The following is a 21,330-nucleotide window of genomic DNA, read 5'->3' as shown; positions in this document are numbered from 1 at the left end:
TCAAGAGCCATATACGATTCTTCCTCTCTCTTTTTTCAATGGCCCCAGAAACATCCTCCTCCTCTTCTACTCAACAAACCTTGAATCAATCTTCCCTTGGTCTTCCCGTTCCCCCTCCAACAATTTCTAATATCAAAGGTTTTGTCCCTATTTAATTGACATATGTCAATTACCTTATTTGGAAGAAGGTTTTTGTCACAGTTCTGAAAAGTTATAATATGTTGTCCGTTGTAGAGGGAAAAATATTGTGTCCTTCACCAAATCATGAAGAATATAAATTATGGATTCAGTGTGATACTATTGCATTGAGTTGGATTAATTCAACACTTTCGACGACAGTTCTTGATACACTTTTGAACTATTCATGTGAGACATCTAAAGAAGCTTGGAACACTTTAGTCTCACTGTATTTGGATCAAGTTTCTTCCTCCTCCATTCATCTTAAGTCGAAATTTCAAATTTCAAGAAAGGTTCTCCTTCTATGGAGGATTATCTTCAACAATTTCACTCGATTGCCTGCTCTCTAAGGGCAATTGGCAAGCCTTTGACGGATGATGATTTAGTCACTCAGGCTTTGCAAAGTCTAACTTCATCTTATCGTACTTTTGTGTTTGAATTAAATGTCACTGGCTCGCTTCCTACTTTTATTGTGTTACGACCACTCCTCCTAACAGAAGAAGCCCACATTAGTACAATTTCTTCAGAAGAATCAAATCCTAATTCTACCTTGTTTGTGACAACTCATGGGAAAACCAATTCTGCTGCATCATCCCCTCAAGGACATTAACTTGCGAAAGGACACTCAAATGGACGAGGTCGTGGCAGGAATAACAAAGGACAATATGGTAGGGGTCGAGGATCCAATAATTCTTCATGGTCAAATTTTCAAAATAATATTCGACATCCTTTACCCGCTAATGGTATTTTGGGATGACCACCATTTACTCCGGCTAAACAGTGTCAAATATGTTTTCACTACAACCACACTGCCTTGGAGTGTAGAAACAAGTTAAATCACTATTTTGTAGCTAACAATATTCCTCAATCATTTGTTGCTATGAAGTTGGAGGAGGTTCACCCAACAGTTTGGTATCCGGACTCTGGAGCATCGGCGCATATGACAAATAACCCTTCTACTCTTACTTCTCAAGCTCCATACTCTGGTTCTTCTCAGGTCATGGTTGGTGATGGTACTCTTCTCTCCATTAACTCTACTGGTTCTTCTATTCTTCCTACAACCTCGAAACCTCTTGTCCTAAAGAACGTTTTATATGTTCCTTCCCTTGTTAAAAAGTTTACTTTCTATTCAACGTTTATGTGCCGATAATAATTGCTTCATTCAATTTACTGATTCTGAATTTTTTGTTAAGGACAAGAAGAACAATACAACACTGCTCCGTTGTAACAACACTGGATCTCTTTATCTCATCCGGATCGTTTCATTCAGATCCTCCAATTTTGGTCTCTTCGCTAGTGGCGTGCCTGCTTCTACTTGGCATCAACGTTTGGGACATCCTGGTCACCAATCTTTGTGTTATTTAGTTGCTAGAAAATTGATTAGTAGTACTTCTTCCTTTGCAATAATTCTTGTAATATTTGTCATTTAGGCAAACAAACTCGAATCTCGTTCTCTTTATCTAGTAGAAATGCAAATTCTCCATTTGTTTTAGTTCATTCGGATGTTTGGCATGCTCATGTTGCCTCAAATTCTGGCTACCGTTATTATATTTTATTTCTTGATGATTATACTAAATTCTCTTGGATTTATTTGATGCGTGAAAAATCTAAATCTTTTAAAAAATTCAAAGAGTTTCATGCAATGGTTAAAAACATTTTTCACACCTCTATTTCGTATTTTCAATCTGATGGGGGTGGAGAATATGTTAACCAAAAATTTAAATCCTTTTTCCAGCAAAATGGCATCATCCATCGTTTTTATTGTCCTCACACATCTGCTTAAAACAGTAGGGCTGAAAGAAAACATAGACATATTGCTAATGTTCTTCGTTGTCTTATTTTTCAAGTGTCTCTGTCTTTTAAATATTGGGGTGATGCTTGTTTATATGTTGTCTTTCTTATCAATGTAACCCCTCTTCCAATGTTGCATTATAAATCTCCGTTTGAACTACTTTATGGCCATATCCCCGATTACAATTCAATCTGTGTGTTTGGGTGTTTATGTTATCCCTTTGTGGCGTTTAATAAGTGCTCTAAGTTCCACCCTCGATCTAAACCATGTTTGTTTCTTGGTTCATCAGATAAACATAAATGATTTAAATGTTTGGATCCTTGCTCAAATAGAATTCTCATCTCTCGGCATGTTCATTTTGTTGAGGACTCTTTTCCATTTAAGAGTATGTTTCCTACTCTTCCGCCAACTTCTTGTAGGAAAAACAGAGGTTCTTTAACTACAAAACTTAGAGCTGCACAAAGAAGATGAAGGAAATACTTTGTAGAAGTGCTTACTTTATTAACTGGAAATATCTGCCTTTATAGGCTTACAGACTCTGGAAGATAATATTTGTCCATGACTTCCACTTGACTAAAAACTAGGAATGTGCCAGAAAAATAGCAACCAAATAACAACCTAACAAAGACTCTTTCAACTCGATCTAGTAAAAGACTTATTCAAACTCACAGTAAATAATCAGTAACTTAGTAACTTAGACTCTTTTTTTGAATCAATTCTCAACACTCCCCCTTGATTCAAAATTACATACGCCAAGGCATAACATAAAGTAATTGTGCTTTGCCTGAGGAAGTGCTTTAGTAAGAATATTTGCCACCTATTCTTCTGTGCTACAACTCTTTAACTCAATCACCCCTTCTGCAACCAGATCACGGATGAAATGATGCCGAATATCTATGTGCTTTGATCTTCCATGACAAACAGGATTTTTTGCCATTGCAATTGCTGATAAATTATCACAGAAAAATTTTGTTGCTCCCTTTTGTTCTTGGTGAAGATCAGTAAGTAATTTCCTTAGCCACAACACTTGACATGTTAAAGATGCTGTTGCAACATATTCAGCCTCGGAAGAAGACAACGTTGTTGTTGATTGTTTCTTTGAGCTCCAAGTAATAGCTGCAGAACCAAGAGTGAAAAGGTTCCCAGAAACACTCTTTCTATCGTTCACATTCCCTGCCCATTCACTATCTGAAAAACCATAGAGATTAAATTTAGTACTTCGAAAGTACCATAGTCCAAATCTTATAGTTCCAGCAACATAGCGCAAGACTCTTTTAGCTGCTCCAAGATAATGCTTCGAAGGCATATGCATAAACCTTGAAATGATTCCAACAGAAAATGATATATCAGGACGAGTGTGCATCAAATAAATTAAGCCTCCAACTAAACTTCTAAAAATAACTTCCTTCAGCTTTTTCAATACCATCATCAAGTTGCAGCTTATAATTTACATTCATAGGAGTAGCCACTATTTTGCAGTTAAGCATGTTAAATCTTTTGAGAAGATCAGTGGCATACTTCCTTTGAGATATGAAAATTCCATTTTCTTCTTGCTTCACTTCAAGTCCAAGAAAATAATGCAACACTCCCAAATCCGTCATTTCAAATGTTTTCATCATAGAAGATTTGAAATCACATACAAGAGAGTAAGATGAACCCAAATAGATCATATCATCAACATACAAACACACCATTAATAAATCATTTTTTTCATATTTCTTCACATATAAAGTTGGCTCATTCTTACTTCTTTCAAAACTATTTTCTCTGAAATGTGAATCAATTTTGTTGTACCATGCACGAGGAGCTTGTTTTAGTCCATAGAGTGCTTTCCTCAACTTGTATACTTTGTTCTCCTTTCCTTTCTCTACATAACCATCTGGTTGTGTTACATAAACTTCTTCTTCCAAATCACCATTAAGGAATACAGACTTAACATCAAATTGATAAACCTTCCACTTTAATTATACAACCAAAGCTTAAAGGATTCTTAATATTTCAAAGCGAGCAACTGGAGAGAAAGTTTCATCAAAGTCAATGCCTTGTTGCTGCGAATATCCTTTTGCGACCAATCTAGCTTTGTGTTTCTGCACACTTCCGTCAACATGGTACTTTGTCTTGAACACCCATTTTACTCCGATAACATTTTTTTCATCTGGAAGGTCCACCAAGTCCCATGTCCCATTTTTCCTTATTGCCATAAACTCCTCTTCCATTGCATACCTTCATTTCATTTTTGTTAAAGCTTCCTGAAAGCTAGCTAGGTCTGCACCAAATAGAGCAAATGTACATGTTTCATAAATATCTGAAAGTGATCTAAACTTTCGTGGAGGAGTTTCACTGGAACCTTCTGAGTCAGGCACCATCAATGTTGGGCTGCTACACCTTGGACTTGTGTTGCTGGAGTTTCCTGAAGAGTGGCTTGGTGTATTAGTAAGAGACTGACTATTAGCAAGAGATTGACTTACTTCTTCACTAGGAAAGGCTTCATCTTCCATTGTAACTTGTGAACTTTTATTGTTGTTGTCCCATTTCCAGCAAGTGTTTTCATCAAATACAATATCTCTCCTGATAATCACCTTACCATCTGTGGGATTATACAATCTAAAAGCCTTAGATTCAGAACAATATCCGAAAAAGATGCATTTTTCCGACTTTTCAACAAGCTTTTTACGATGTTGAGAATTTATTAGAGCATATGCAATACAACCAAAAATTCTCAAATGACTTACCCACGACTTTCTACCTTTCCAGAATTCAAAAGGTGTCCGATCCATGACTGCTTTGGTCGGAGAGATATTAAGCAGATAAACTGCAGTATGAACAACCTCAACCCAAAATTGAATTGGAAGATCTTTACTCTTTAACATGCTCCTGGCCATCTCCACTACAATTCAGTTCTTCCGCTCAACAATTTCATTTTGCTCCGGAGTGTAAGGTACAATCAATTCCCTGTGAATTCTATTTTCTTCACAAAATAACTTAAATTCTTGTGATAAGAACTCACCTCCTCTGTCGGTACGCAGAACCTTAACTTTGTTACCAACTTGGTTTTCAACCAATGCCTTGAATATTTTGAAGCTTGCAAAAGCTTCTGATTTGAGCTTCAAAAAATATACCCAACTCATCTGACTGTAATCATCAGTTAGTAACAGAAAATATCGAGAACCAACAAGAGATTCTATGTTCATAGAACCACACAAATCTGCATGAACAATTTCAAGACAGCTAGTAGCTCTTAAGGATCTTCCAACAGAAAAAGAATTTCTATTTTGTTTGCCATATATACAACCTTCACATGTATTTTCAAAAGATCATATATTTGTCAAACCATGAACCATCTTATTTTGACTTAGCAATCTCAATCCATTCATGTTCAAGTGTGCATAACGCAAACGCCACAACTTAGATTCGTCAAGATTTTTCTCACTAACAATCAAGACTTGTTCAACTTTTGAAACTTCAAATGGAAACATTTTATTATTTGTCATGTGAATATTTGCTAAGATTTGACCATATTTCTTATTCTTAATAACACATGAGTCATCATCAAACAAGACAGAGAATCCACAACTCAACAATTGCCCAACACTTAGTAAGTTATGTGCCAAACTAGGAGCAAATACCACATTTTGAATAAGTTTCACTTTACCTTGACTAGTCTGGACAGCAATAGTACTTTCACCTTCGACTTGAATTTCCTTGTTATCACCAAGCCAAATTCACCTCTTTTTTGTTTCATCCAACTCTTTAAATCCTTTTCTTTCACCGATCATGTGATGGGAGCATCCACTATCCACAAACCAAACATCAGTCTTGTAATCTATGGTGGTAGAGCGAGCCATGAAAAGCACGCTTTCTTCTTCCTCTTCTTCGGCATAACTAGCTTGATCATTTTTATACCAACAGTTAGCTTCTATATGGCCAAACCTATGACAATTGTAACACTGCACTGCACTTCTACGGCTATTTGTCCACCCAGATTGGCTTCTGCCTCTACCACGTCCTCTGCCTCTAAAAGAGCCTCTGCCACGTCCTCGTGCTCCTTGTTCTAACGACTTCTCATTTTGAATTGGATGTTCTTCCTTCACTTGAAAAACTTGTTCTTCAGTTCTCTCTATTGACTTATTCATCTTTGACTCATGAGATTGCAAATCTTGATCATTTTTATACCAACAGTTAACTTCTATATGGCCAAACCTATGACAATTGTAACACTGCACTCCACTTATGCGGCTATTTGTCCACCCAGATTGGCTTCTGCCTCTACCACGTCCTCTGCCTCTAAAAGAGCCTCTGCCACGTCCTCGTGCTCCTTGTTCTAACGACTTCTCATTTTGAATTGGATGTTCTTCCTTCACTTGAAAAACTTGTTCTTCAGTTCTCTCTATTGACTTATTCATCTTTGACTCATGAGATTGCAAATAGCCCATTAGTTCATCAAATGAAAACTTAGATAAGTCTTTTGATTCCTCTATGGCTGCAACCATATGATCAAACCTTAGAGGTAAACTTCTTAAAACTTTTGAAACTACAATTTTATCACCTATCTCTTCACCATATGATTTCATTTGACTTACAATTCCACTAACTCTTGATAAAAAGTCTTGCACAGATTCATGTTTTCATGAACAATGTTTCAAAATCACGACGAAGAGATTGTAGTTTCACAGTAATTACCTTTGAGGAACCTTGAAACTCAATTTTCAAAATCAACCAAGCATCTCTTGAGGTAGTAATTGATGCAATTCTTGAGAAGATTGTCTCATAAACGACTTGTTGAATAAATAACAAAGCTTTTGCATCCTTCTTTCTGATTTCTTTTAATCTCTTCTCTTCCTCTGCATCCGGCTCTGCTACATCAGTGAACCCATCTTCGATCAATTCCCACAATTCTTGAGACCTAAACAAGGTCTTCATCTTGATGCTCCAAAACTCATACTTCTAACCATTGAAGATGGGTATGAGGGGTTGTGAAGAAGAGGATATACCATTTGCTGTCATAACCTCTCTTTTTTTCTTCTTATATTTCACTCCCTGGTTGTTTCTTATCTCTTTATTGCTCAGTTAAAGACCAAACGCTTGCTCTGATACCACAATGTAGGAAAAACAAAGATTCTTTAACTACAAAACTTAGAGTTGCACAAAGAAGATGAAGGAAATACTTTGTAGAAGTGCTTACTTTATTAATTGAAAATATCCGCCTTTATAGGCTTACAGACTCTGGAAGATAATATTTGTCCATGACTTTCACTTGACTAGAAACTAGGAAAGTGCCAGAAAAATAAGCAACTAAATAACAACCTAACAAAGACTCTTTCAACTCTAGTAAAAGACTTATTCAAACTCACAGTAAATAATCAGTAACTTAGTAACTTAGACTTTTTTTTTTAATCAATTCTCAACACTTCTTCACCCAGTTCTACCTCATTGCCAACTATATTTGATAATTCTAAGTCTTTTACCTCTCCCGTTCATATCACTCACTTTGGAGGAACTTCAAAAAGGAGTAGTAGTAGTCTGATTTTACCTACTCGGGATCACATTTCAATTAGGAGTACTCAAACTCCATCTATTTCGCAACTTCCTCCTCCGAATAGAAGTCTCCAAACTCCTTTACATCAGGGGAATACCTCTGTCAATTCTCTTTCTTCAACTAGTAGCTAGCGTTACTCCCATTCAACTACCTGTAGTCTCCACTTTGGATCCCTCCTCTGCTGTTCCTCTTGAACGAGATATTTCATCTCCTGCCCCTTCCACGCAGGCCCTTTCTCCATCTAATAATCTCCAACTATCTCCCTCACAATCACCCATCGTTAATCCTCAAACTCATCATATGGTCACTCGTTCTAAAACAGGATCGCTCAAGCCTCATGTCCTTAACAGCTTCCACATGTTCCATTTTATCTGAACCTACTTCCTTTTCTTACATGTTCCATTTTATCCGAACCTACTTCCTTTTCTCAAGCTTGTAAAGACTCTCGTTGGATGCAGGCAATGAGTTCTGAATTTGATGCTCTTGTCCACAACAAAACTTGGACCTTGGTGCCGCCTCCTCCAAATGCAAATATTGTTGGCAACAAATGGGTGTTTCGGATCAAGTTTTGTGCAAATGGTTCTATTGAAAGATTTAAAGCTCGTTTAGTGGCTCAAGGTTTTTCGCAGCAGCCCGGGGTGGACTATTTTGAGACTTTTGCTCCTGTCGTTAAGCCTAGCACAATGCGTTTGATTTTGTCTTTGGCTCTTCAAAAAAAATGGTATATGCACCAACTTGATGTGTCGAATGCATTCTTGCATGGTGAGTTATCCGAGACTGTTTATATGCGTCAATCTAAGGGCTTTGAACATCCAGATTATCCCAACTATGTGTGCAAGTTGCAGCGTGCTCTTTATGGTCTTTTCGAGATTGACAACGTCTTAGTTCACTGCCCCATAAACGGTAACTTCAACTTTTCTTTCTTTAGTACGAGTGTTAATCTGTTTAAAATCAGATTAACCTCCCTTTTTCAATAAAAATAAGTTTTAAGCTCATGAAACCTTTTCAATTTTTTTTTGTTGTGTTTCCAACAAAAATACTTTCATAAAAACATCTTTTCGATCATTGATTTTAAGTCATTTAGTACGTGGTATTTATACTTTTTTTTTACATCTTTACACCTTAGCCTAATTAATTATTTAAGTTCGATCGGTTAACCATTTTTAATGGATTTTAAAGGATGTCTAACCTCTTCCTTTTAGATTAGTTGAACCCTTACCTAGAATCTCATGTTTAGTAGACCTTAAAATAGAGTTAACTTTAGACAATAGACTTTAACGATTTTAGGTGCCCTAATTCACCGTAAATAATTAGGTGGCGACTTCTTAAGTTAGTTATTAATTTGGAAATCACCAAAATATTGTACAATATTTTGACCCAGTTAAAATGGGGTATAACACTTATGATGTACCGTTTTAAATTAAGCAATGAATATGTGGTAATTACTTTCAATTAGATGGTAAAATAGTTATTTTATTTGATAGGAAAAACATAAAAAGAAATGTTAAAAAAAAGAGAAAAATAGATAAATAGATTTCTTGAACTTAGAGAGCGCCACATCAACATATTTGATATCCAACTTTATATATATAGAGAGAGATATTTGTCTCACATACCATTCTTCCGTAAAATATTTGACTTAGCCAACAGAGGCATTCATACATTATATATTTAGGGGTCGTTTAATATATCAGATAAGCATAACAATATAATGTCAATACAAATTTTTTTTGTTTACTTTTACTTCATCTTTAATTTAATATATTAGCTAATTTTGACATGATTTTTATGTTAAAATGAACGAATTGACTATTCTATATAAAAATAAAATAATTAATCTCATAAAATATTTCATCGAGAATCAGGATAACCAACCAACCATGGTACCAAACTACCCTTTATGGCATTAAAAAAAAAATACTCCATTGGAAAAAAAAAACGAAACACAATGAGAAGTGAGAAGCATCCCACAGAACAACATGAGTTGTTGTGCAATGGTGAGATTGTTCCATCATTAATTAGAGATCACAAATTCAAACCCTAAAAATGGAGAAAATCATGTTAGATCGTCACCCCAAATAGCTCTACAATACGTAATCGAATTTAATCGAACACTTAAACTCTAATGTGCATTTCGAACATCGAGTCAGGAAAAGAAAAAAGCATCTTGGAGGAATGGGCGACAGCATATTCTCCTCCGTAAGCCAATAAGAGAATAAAAGCATATTCTTATGTTGATTTTAGAAAGAAAGAAAATGTAAAGGAAATAAGAGTTATAGTTTATTATAATTTTAATTTACAATTACAGTTTGTATTATTTAAATATGAGGTTTCCACAAAAAAAAACATTTGAAGTTTTTTTTTTTAAAAAAAAGCATAGAAAGGAAAATGCTGAAAACGTGCGTGCTTGTTTGTGTATGATTATTTGCCAACAAAGCAAACTAATAGAAAAAACTATCTCCATTTCTATGGTTTTTTAAAAAAATTATTTTTATACCGATATTTATATTAAAGTTGGAGTAAATTTTCTATTTATGTATTGAGGATTTTTTTGGAAAGTGCTCTTGATATGATTCTTTGTTTTAAAAAAAAATACTTCCTGGGTTCATTTTTAATTGTCATAATTTCTTATTTTAGAGTCAAATTATAAGAACCTTGACTAACATTTTAGAATGTATTTTTTCTTTATTTTGATAATGTAAAAAAATGCAATTTATAGTACTTTTCGTATAGTTTTTGAATATCTAAATTATTTGCTTAAACTAAGAATTAATGTAATCTAATTTAACTTTGAAAATTGGTCAAATTGATTTTTGAAAAACGTAACATAATAAATAAAATTGAACGAAAGTAGTAATAATTATTCGAAAGCTCAAATTCAAGACTTTTAGTTATGAGAATGTAGAAATTCTAATTATCCCACCACAATTCATGTTGATCCTTTTTTACGACTTGACTTCATGCCTTTTGTTCTTTAACAATTGAATCGGGCATAAATATCCTAATTCCGTTGGACATCTGATATGAAATTACATTAATATGAAGTTGAAATTATAGGAAGTAGTAATTATATTAATTTATGTGTCAAGTCAATAATGGACAACTACTAATGAACCTAACGAGAGTAATTCATATTATTTATAATGGATTAACTCGAGTTAAATGAGTCATAGTTTAATCGGTCTAATTTTGAATTTAAGCAAATAAATTAAATTAAACTTTTTTTTAATTTCAAAATTGACAACGTATCTCCAGGTAGAGTCGAAGGGCTGTGAATGATCCAGGTTGGTCTCGCAAAATAAATAGTACTTAATAAATTCAATAAAACAGAAAATATAAAAGTACTAAAGTACCCTCACGTTAGATATAATCAACGGTCCAGAATCTCTTTCTTCACATCCATCATTAGATCAAACGGTCTAAAATGAACTAAGCGAAATAGTCTAGGGTTATTCCTATTACACTAATTTTCTTTTTTGGTAACAAACCAAGTCTTTCGATACACACCGATTCTTTCTCTCTCTGTAAGTAGACTTTCTCTCTCTAGAAGCTTCTCTCTCTCGTTCGAGTTTTTTTTTCCTTCTGTTGCAGAGATGGTGAAGGGACCTGGACTTTACTCCGATATCGGCAAAAAAGCTAGAGGTATTTTTCACTTTTTTTCGTTTTGTTCCGTTTCCAAAAATGTTGTTGTATGTGTATCGGATTTTTTGAAAAATGTAGTACTATTTTTGAGATATTCGATAAGCACTAGTTGATATTTTTGAAGAGTTTTGAGTAATATAATTTGGTGCATCCTTGTTGAATTCTCAAAATGTTGCTGATTCTCCAAAAATGTTGTTGCATCCTTGTTGAATTCTCAAAAAAATTGTACTATTTTTTGGAATATAACATGTGCAGCTGTTGATATTTTTGAAGAGTCCGAGCAATATAGTTTGGTGCTAGGGAAATATGTTGCTCGGATTCTCCAGAAATGTACTTTTTTTGGAAATATTCGATAAGCACATGTGGATATTTTTGAAGAGTCTAAACAATATAGTTTGGTACTACAGAAACTGTGTATTTTTTTTTTCTGGAGGAAATTATTTTTTTCATTACTGTTTGGTAGTTCCTCTGTCTTAATTTATGTAGCACCTTTTTGAATTTTGAGAGTTGGAACTTTTTAAAAAAAAATTTAACTGTTAATTCGGACATGGAACTTTTTAAGTTTTTAGAAATACATTTACATTTTTGGAAACTATGGAAAAAGTACTGAAATTGATAATTTGAAGTGCATATGAAAATTTCACAGTTGAGCCTTGAAATATGAAAGGTGCTACATCAATTGGGACGGAGGAAGCATATAAAACTTTATTTGTACAAAACCAAACATGGAAGATTGATGTTAATGAAAAAAATTATCAAATGAACTTCATGTGTGGTGGTAATTGATGGATATTGTATCTTTTTGTTATTGTTTTTAGATCTTCTGTACAGGGACTATGTCAGTGACCATAAGTTCACCGTCACTACGTACAGCACAACGGGAGTGGTTAGTTTCTTTCTGGATATGTATATGATTATCATTCAAACTTTTTGCTTATTGTTCATTCGTGATTGTGTTTTGGGGTGTGGGATGAGGGAGCTGTGGTTTATGTCGTCAAGTATGAAATTGTGACAAATTTTATGAGAATACTGGAAATTAGAAGAAGTTAAGGTGTATGTGTGTGGAGCGGGGTTAATAAACTTGGTCTTATGCTGCTCCTAGGAATATAGGGAAGAAACTAATTACTTTAGAAATGAAGAATGAGATGTCATCTTATTTACATTTTGCTGGTATCATGCGACTAATAATTATTTTCATCTTCTGGAATGGCAAATCTAGGATTTTAAAATCTATGGGTTCAATATTTAAGGTTTTAGCATTGAATCTGTTGTATTTTTAAAATTATGGTTCATATATACTATTTGTTGTGATTTTAATGGAACTTTTAACACAAATTTATGCTATGAAAAGTACCGGATTCAGATGATTCCGGTACCAACATTTGCCTCTGGTTATTTTGTTACTTTACTAACTTCCAGCAGAGTGTGTGTTTCTCGGGAGGGACTTCCTCGGTATTGCCTCACGATGCATGTAGTGGATTCTTCACATTGTTTGACAATGATATCTTGTTATTGAAATTGTTTTGTGGTCAATTAAGACTTCGAGTATATGTTGCTAAAGTTTGTCTTACATCTCAGGCTATTACCGCATCTGGTCTGAAGAAAGGTGAATTATTCTTGGCGGATGTTAGCACCCAGCTGAAGAACAAAAACATTACCACTGATGTAAAAGTGGACACCAATTCCAATGTGAGTTCATTTTTCATTACTGGGATCTCATATTTGTTAGTACTATATTTAGTAACTTCTATTGGGAGATACAATATTAAAATTATACATCTTTGGAGATACTAGGTGCTCAACATGTTTAGTTTTGACTTGTGAGTTATACTGACCTGGCCACACTTTGATTAAACTTTCTCAATCCTTCAAGTATCCATTTCCCTGAAAATATAACCCACAAAAATCAAGAAAATCGATAGTAAATATGAAGGATTCCCACTTTGGTTACTTTGTTGTCATTTTCTTCCTTATGGTCTGATTTAATGCTCTGCGAGTCCATGGAGTTGATAGCTTTTTCCTTTCTGTTATTGAAAGATTGTGTTTGTTAGTTTAGCTTGGTGTCTATGATTTGTTTTCACACTTGCAGTTAGCGATATTAATATGTTGTCCAACAACTATAAGGCTGTAATTGAAATGTTTGGATAGTCACTTAACCAATATCGACTATAGTTTTATGTTTCCCATTTGTGCCCTCTTCTCCATTTCGCTGTTGGATCTCGTGCAAACTTGCTTTAATCCACATAATGGCATATTAGGTGTTAGCTTAACATTTACCCTGGTGTTGATTATGGCGATGTGCATGCTTCCTTAATCTAATCCTCCCTCCCCCTGATGTATACCTCCTAATGCAAACTTATAGTAACCGAAAACTGAAATTGTCAAGCATGATAATCAAGACGAGTTTTGTGATAGTTAAAAAAAAGAGTTGTACAATCAAAGTCAAAGGATAGTTGATTGGGGAGGAGAATACATTTGAGTTATCTAGCTTGTTCTCTAATCTTCCCTGCCCTCTGCTCTGCACTCTCAGAAGAAGTTGTCCGTCTTCGGTTTTGAATTTTCAACTTTTGAGACTTACTGATTGGGAAATCCACAAGTTCAAGTTCTTTTCTTCAAACTGAGCTGGGGCAATACAAGAATATGCTAAGTAATTTGGATTGAATGATGCAGGTTTACACTACCATCACTGTTGATGAACCTGCACCAGGACTCAAGACAATTTTCAGCTTTGTCGTACCAGACCAGAAGTCTGGAAAGGTACCTTTGCTTTTTACTATATTTCTCTGTAGTTGGCTGGTAGTTTACTGAACTGTGTGATACTAAGCAAAAGTATTATGTTACAGGTAGAGCTCCAGTACTTGCATGAGTATGCTGGGATCAACACTAGCATTGGACTTACAGCAAGTCCTCTTGTCAACTTCTCTGGCGTTGCTGGAAACAATACCGTTGCTTTGGGCACTGATCTATCATTTGACACTGCCACAGGAAATTTCACAAAATGCAATGCTGGTCTGAGTTTTTCTTCGTCTGATCTGATTGCTTCTTTAGCATTGTAAGTATTTACGTGATATCTACCTTGGACATAATGTATTTGTTAGATTCTTCATGGAACAAAATCTGTCTTTTAGCCATTTGTTCTCTTTCTAACCGTCAAATGATACCTTGCAACGTCCTGGTTTTCTGTCTTTCTGCAAGAAATACTTTTGGCATTTGAATTTTTTCATCCTGGCTAAACTAATGAATCATTCGTCTCCTCTACTGATAAGATGCTATATTGAAATGATATGATGGCTGTAAAATTGCATCAAAGTTCTAGAATTTTAAGGAAATTGCGACTTTGGAACAAACATGTTCCATCATCATCTTTGTTGTTTTCTTATCTTTGAACCCTTTTGAACTGAGTACTAATTTTATACAGGAATGACAAGGGTGATACCGTCAGTGCTTCCTACTACCACACCGTGAAGCCAGTGACAAACACAGCTGTTGGTGCAGAGTTGACTCACAGCTTCTCAAGCAATGAGAACACACTCACCATTGGGACACAGCATTTGTTGGACCCATTGACCACGGTGAAGGCTCGTGTTAACAGCTATGGTAAGGCAAGTGCTCTCATCCAACACGAGTGGCGACCAAAATCCCTCTTCACAATATCTGGTGAAGTTGACACCAGGGCAATTGAAAAGAGCGCCAAGATCGGGTTGGCTGTAGCCCTCAAGCCATGAGTTCGTTACTACCTTACAGAAAAGTGAGTGAAGCAATGTCATTTTGTATGATCCAGAGTAATAAATTAGGTAGATTTGTTTCAGCGCATTATCCTACTGCACCGGTGAGAAAAACCTTCAGCTGGTAATGCAAACTCATGATTTTTGCTAATACCCATCCTAAATGTTGATTGAGGGGACTGGTTTTTAACCTTTTGCCTGGGCTTCTGGCTTCATCATTCGCATAATTGATTAATATTTCTTTGATCATTTTTTATGTGTTGGGGTGAGTTGCACAAAAAAGGATCTCTTGAAAGAGAGCTTTAGGCCTTTCTTCTTTTCTTATTCCCTTTTCTTATCAGTTCATCTATCCTCCATACTTGAAATCACTATTACAAAGTAAGTATAATTCGAATGCTTTGGACCATGCATCGATCTCTCCTAGACTCCTACCTTCACTAACACAATACATAAATCTCTTTCTCCCTTACAGAATTAAACCATAATGTTCAGCATCATAGCCTAAATATGTTACCTTGAAGCAAACTGTTTCTTATCTCTGTTCAGAAGTCACATCCTCTAGTTCATGAGGAATGAAAACAGCAGATGAATTAGATGAGACACCTATCTCTTTCATTGTATCAAAGTATTGGGTGATCAAAATCATGTCCATGACATCTTTGGTTGATGCCCCTGGAACACTAGTAGAGAAGCCAATCACACTTTCTTTGAGCCCTTCTACGATAGCTTGTCGTTGACGAGCAATTCCTAGCCCTGCTAAGTACTTTGATTCTGCTTCTCCTTCTGCTTGCTTTATCTGCAGAATCTTCTCTCCTTCTGCTCTCTCAAATGCAGCTTCTCTCAATCTTGAAGCTAGTTTCCATGAAATTGTCAACTCACGTTATTAGAGGAATGAAGATTTATGTGGTCCATCAATATGCAAACAAGAATTCAATACATAGTTCACATGGTCCAATACTAATTTTACTTTGTAAAACTGTTGACTCTTTACTAGTGGAGCTTAATGCCAAGAAGATGTGATAAAGAGGGCAAAATTGTTGCATGGAGAATTTCACGTTTATGCAGGGTCGGAGAAGGCCACACCCTTCGTGTAATGTAGTGTAGACAACTTACACTAATGCAAGTACCAATGGTTGATTTCACGACTTGAACTCGTGGTTTATAGGTAACAAAGACTCACTCCCTAGACCGCATTCCAAGGAGATGCAACAGCATTTCACGTTTATGCGGGGTTGGGGAAGGCCACACCCCTCTTGAAATGTAATGTAGGCAATCTATACTGATGCAAGTACCAATGATTGATTTTATGACTTGAACCTTGATCTATAGGTATCAAGGACTCTCCGGACTGCATCCCAAGGAGATGCAATGTAACCAACCTAGCTACCATGATGCAAACATCAGGTGCTGATTTTAAGGTTCAAACCCCTGATTTATAGGTCTGGTGGCAATAACTTTACCGTTGCTCCAATGCTCCCCTTCAATGCCAATATGTGGTCCAAGCACCGAAACTAGTAATCACATGTTGAAACCCAAAAAGTGGTTCTAGTCCAAAAAACAAGAAGTTGGACAACAAGTCTCTGGTAAAAGGCAATACCAACAACTCTATACTTCCATTTAGTGGGGAGAAAAAAAATACTGAGCAGTTGAAGTATTAAAGATGGCCAGGCATACCTGCATTAATCTCATTCATTGAACTTTTCACTTGATCATCTGGTTCAACATCTACAATAAGAGTCTGAACTATCTCATATCCATAAAGTGACATAACCTATGTAATTCCACAAGGAAAATCAGATATGAATTGATTTTGTTTCTTCTGTTTGTTTTGCTTAAAAGTTGCAGTAGTACTTATACTAACATAAAGAGAGAGTTACCTTTTCGAGTCGCTCCCCTACTGTTTTCGCTATCTCAGTTTTCTGTTCAAAAACTTTATCCAGCTCCAATGTTGGAACAGTTGCCCTAATAACTAATACACATCAATAAGAACCTACTCAGCACAGAAGCTTTTGGATTGAAAAAAGAGAACTTAAAATAGTGACATTCAAAGCAATGAGAAATATGACAGAAGGCAAAGCAAAATCTCTTTAACTAGTGAGTAGTGACATTCTCTATATATACTCACACCTACTGTTTATACTAAATCAATACTAATTTATCATGATTAAATCATAAATTAAGGTGAGAATGTGTATTAGTTAATTTTAACCGCGGTTTAGTGATTGATGTGCATGTTAATACATGTGTCATATATTCATTAGGCTGGTGTAAACACCAGGAGTGGGTTTAGTAAGGCTTGCTTGGGCTGCATTAGAAAAATAATGGCATGAATATGCCCTTTCTGTAACGGCAGTTGCATGATTGAGTCCAACTATTAATAAATGACATAAATGAAATTTTTCTCAAAGTTTAATAACATATTTGAGTTTTTTCCCTTACTTTTTTCTTTTCACTCGTAGTGTAGGGAAGAAGTGGACTCAAAACATCCTACTAATTAAGTTAAGGATGTAAACTGTATCAATATCAATTGCTTTTTAGATCGTTTTGCAATACATTTCGATAAAAAAACTGTTATAGAAGGTCATAACAAGTATGATGTATAAGCATAAGAATTGCATTCTAACCATCAAAGACATATGCTTGAATCTGCTCCTTTGTGTTGCTTAGTTTATAGAAAGCATCAGCTGCCTTGTCTGCCAAGGCTCTGTATTGGATTGAAGCAACCAAAGTCACAAAAACATTATCCTGAAAATTATAGCTTTCATGAGAAACAACTAAAAACATTTACTTTACAAAATAGTTAAATGTTGAGACTACCAAAGAGTACTGATTGCACATTATTTGGTACAAAAAGATACATTCTTTAAAACTTCCATCTATTTCAGAAACATCCTCTCTACCCTCATGAGGTAGGGTAAGATCTGCATACACTCTGTCCTCCCCAGACTTCACTTGTGGGATTTCACTGGATATGTTGTTACCCTAGTCATTTCAACTTCTTTTTTAAATAATCAAGAAATCAGTGTGGTGCCAACTCTTAGGATCAACCACATCTTTTCAAAACTCGGGATAATATGCCTGCTCTTTTACCCTTATCCACTTAAATACGAGGCTTAGTTTGCTTTGCCCTGATCTAAGTCATAAGTCCCTCAACCTTTATTCAAACACATGAGCACTTTGGGTGTTAGTTCTTTCAAGGCGTCTGAAACCACTAGGCTGCAACACCTTGTTGTGTCAAGGATGTCCAGAATATGTTATTTAATTACTTCGTTCGTGTATCATTTTACTCATATATACGGTATTATTTTCCGACGAAGAGTGTCACACCCCTTGACAATAACATAGCTACCAAAATCAAGACTATAACCTGAATAACTTATTCCACTTCCTATATGAGACAAGCTATCCAAATTATAGTCTTGATTTTAATACCGATTTTATCTAATACCTTCAATCAAACATGACATCAACTTTATCCAAAAATTTAAATCGAAATAACTCACCTAATCCCTCGAACCAAAAGGCAAGCTAAGCTAGCCTTTTGAGTAAGATGATAAAGAAAAAGAAAAAGAAAATACAAATATGAAAACCTTAGTCTTGGATTCACATGTAATGTCAAGTTGTTGGACTCTAAGTGAAAGATAACCAGCTAATTGGCTTCCAAAACACCAAGGCATGAAGTGAAAACCAGGACCAAGAACATCATCATACTTGCCAAAATTTTCCTTAATAGCAACTGTGGATTGATCCACTTGAATACAACCAAAAATTTGTCCCATAACTAAAATAATCAATTTAACATATAGTAATAAAGAGGATAATATTATTATTAGAATCTTGGTTTATATTTAGTTAGACATGACTAGATCTTAACCATACAAGTGAAGGACAAGATTCACAAAATGGGTCAATATGTCTACTTGTTTTTAAAAATAATCAGGATCGTTTGATAGGGTGTATAAGATAATAAGAATATTACGGATATTAAATTTTAGTATAATGTTTGGTTGCAAATGTACGTGTGATATTAGTTATAAATCTTATTTAGTACTATTCTTATCAATAGTAACTCATGGTATTAGTAATACGGAGTACTATTTCTATTTTAATATACCTTATTCATTATATACAACAAATTAAATTGTCGATAAAAAATATTATTAGTATTACTTTTACATTATATATTCAATACTATTCTTATATATTCTACCAAGAAGTTCATCCATGTGTAAATTAATGTGAAAGTTGATATCTTTTGTAAGCCACTAACTACTTATGGATAAGAGTGAACAGACAGAAAAGAGTCACTTTCAGCAAGAATTGGTCAACTTATTATCATATCCATCCCTTTATTTTGTGTTCCAAATTATATTTTGAGCATAATTATAGATTGGTAAAATGATTTATGATCTCGGGCTTTTTTGATACGGAGGAGAATATTTTTTATTTTTTCATGTTCGATTAGTTAGAATTTTTGGATATTTTTAGTAAAACAAGTTTTTTGAAAATGACTTTTCTAGTGAAAGTAGAAAAAACGAGTTAAACACCTGACATTCCACAGTAATTGTATCCTTTCCATTCTTCAATACACCTTATTTTCACCCTTATCCTACCCACTCGTATAGTATTTGTCTAGATGATATATAAATGTTTTTAAGATTATAAATTTGTTTACGTACTGAACACAAGAAAATAATTAAAGAAAAGAGGATATTTGTGGTCTAAAATACTCTTTTATCATTGTCTGCCTATAAATCATTTCATTAAGAATAAAATGAAAGTTCTAAATTTGTTTTTTCTTTTTTTGAAACTTGGTAAAATGAAAGTTCTAAAATTAAATTATTTTCAATTATAAAAAAACAAACACATTCTTTTAAGACGAATTAAAACAAAAAGTGTATGATATATATAAATTGCGACAGAAGGCGTGCATATTTCGCATTCATGGGTATAAACTTTAGGTGCCGGTAGAGCTGTCAAAAAGGGTCGGCTCAGGCGCTCAGCCCCACCCGGCCCAAGCCTCGTGGGCCAAGGAATTTAAAGGGCTGGGGCAGGTTGGCCCTTCATTCGTAAGGGCCTGAAAATGCTCAACCCAACCCAATCCTAGAAGGGCCGAGGGGTGGGGCGGGCTAGCCCTTTTTTTTTCTTTCAAACTTATAGTTCTATAACATCAAGAAAATGAGAAGATTTTCAAATCAAATATGACAAACAATGGTGTTGTTTTAATAACACTAGCAAAAAGTCTAGTCTAATTAGCATGTATCTTGCATACCAGATATGCGAGCCATATAAGAGAGTGACAAGCAAGATTGGAGGGAGGCGAGGGCACGAGATTTGTCTATGCATCCTAGATACATGCGAATCTACTTGGATAGAGTGTATCTAGAACATATTAACTTAATATTGAGTCCATATATTCCGAGATACATGTATCTGGACGTACCAAAATTTGGTAAGATTCATAATATTACAACATAGCGTGTATTTAAGTAATTAGATTTTATACTAGTGAGATTATTGTAAGTTAACCTTAGATAAAAAGTTTTGGCCCATGGGTCAACCCCGGCCCCGACCCGATCAAGCCTCAAGGGCCAAGGGCTTATAAGCCCTAGTGTTAAACTGGCTTGAAAAATCCTATCCCAACCCTACCCCAATAACATGTTGGGTTGGGCCTGCCTCATGGGCTAAGCCCGTTTTGACGGCTCTAGGTGCCGGTAAAGACCTAAAGGTTCCTTTTATTTGCACCAACATCAATTTGGGTCATATATTTAACTAAAAATTTGCATCCTTTATGTCCTCTTCTAAATAAAAATTCTTTCTTTTGATTATTGGATTTTAGAGTAGTGCGATTAAGAACAGACCTTCGAGTAATAATAAAATTGATTGTCAATTTAGACTTAATCAAGGAGACTTAGTAGGGGTGTAACCAAAAATTGAACCAAATCGCAAATTGAGTCGAACAAAAAAATAATTTGACTAATGGTTTGGTTTGACTTGGTTTGGTATTGGAAAAAAAATCCGACTATACTTGGGTTGGTTTGATTTTAACTAAAAGAAAGTCAACCCGAGACCAAACCAACCCGACATTATATATATAAATTTTAAAATTTATTCTATACATAAAAATATTTACTTTGATGTAATTTCTAAATATTACTTATACGTTTTCATAATTTTTATCTTTTAACATATTTTTTCAAGTTTTTTGAAACTTAGAATTTTGAATGGTCCAATAAAGGTTATAGTCCATAGATATTACTGTAGGGGTGTACATGGTCGGGTTGGTTCGGATTTTTCAAATATCAAAACCAAACCATTTGTGTCGGATTTTTAAATTTATAAACCAAACCAATAAAGCTCAGGTTTTTCAACCTCGGGTTTTTTCGGATTTTTTTGGGTTTTCGGGTTGTTTCAAGTTTTTCCGGTAAAGTATTCATACAAACATATAATTAACTTGT

General features: G+C 34.9%; 2 protein-coding genes across 2 annotated transcripts; one reads left to right on the top strand and one right to left on the bottom strand.

Annotated features, from left to right (window-relative positions):
* Positions 1–11,067: 11,067 nt before the first annotated feature.
* On the top strand, positions 11,068–15,058 carry LOC102603136 (mitochondrial outer membrane protein porin of 36 kDa-like; the record flags this gene model as incomplete). The annotated part of the gene is given in 6 exon segments (NM_001288205.1): positions 11,068–11,147; positions 11,966–12,033; positions 12,726–12,836; positions 13,818–13,904; positions 13,991–14,199; positions 14,566–15,058. Coding segments are annotated over 6 exon segments (831 nt in total). The 3' UTR covers positions 14,873–15,058.
* Positions 15,059–15,161: 103 nt separating this feature from the next.
* LOC102603475 (hypersensitive-induced response protein 1-like) lies at positions 15,162–18,690 on the bottom strand. Its single transcript, XM_015303682.1, has 5 exons — positions 18,463–18,690; positions 17,497–17,617; positions 16,750–16,841; positions 16,547–16,643; positions 15,162–15,724 (listed from the first exon to the last, which is right to left on the bottom strand). Exons 1-5 carry the CDS (start codon positions 18,649–18,651, stop codon positions 15,405–15,407), a joined length of 819 nt encoding a protein of 272 aa, XP_015159168.1. The 5' UTR covers positions 18,652–18,690; the 3' UTR covers positions 15,162–15,404.
* Between the last annotated feature and the right edge of the window lie 2,640 nt (positions 18,691–21,330).

Source organism: Solanum tuberosum, unplaced genomic scaffold (assembly GCF_000226075.1).
Source record: "Solanum tuberosum cultivar DM 1-3 516 R44 unplaced genomic scaffold, SolTub_3.0 scf00467, whole genome shotgun sequence".
Classification (NCBI taxonomy): domain Eukaryota; kingdom Viridiplantae; phylum Streptophyta; class Magnoliopsida; order Solanales; family Solanaceae; genus Solanum; species Solanum tuberosum.
Note: the sequence above shows the minus strand (reverse complement) of the source record. Positions and strands in the feature narration are given on the sequence as shown.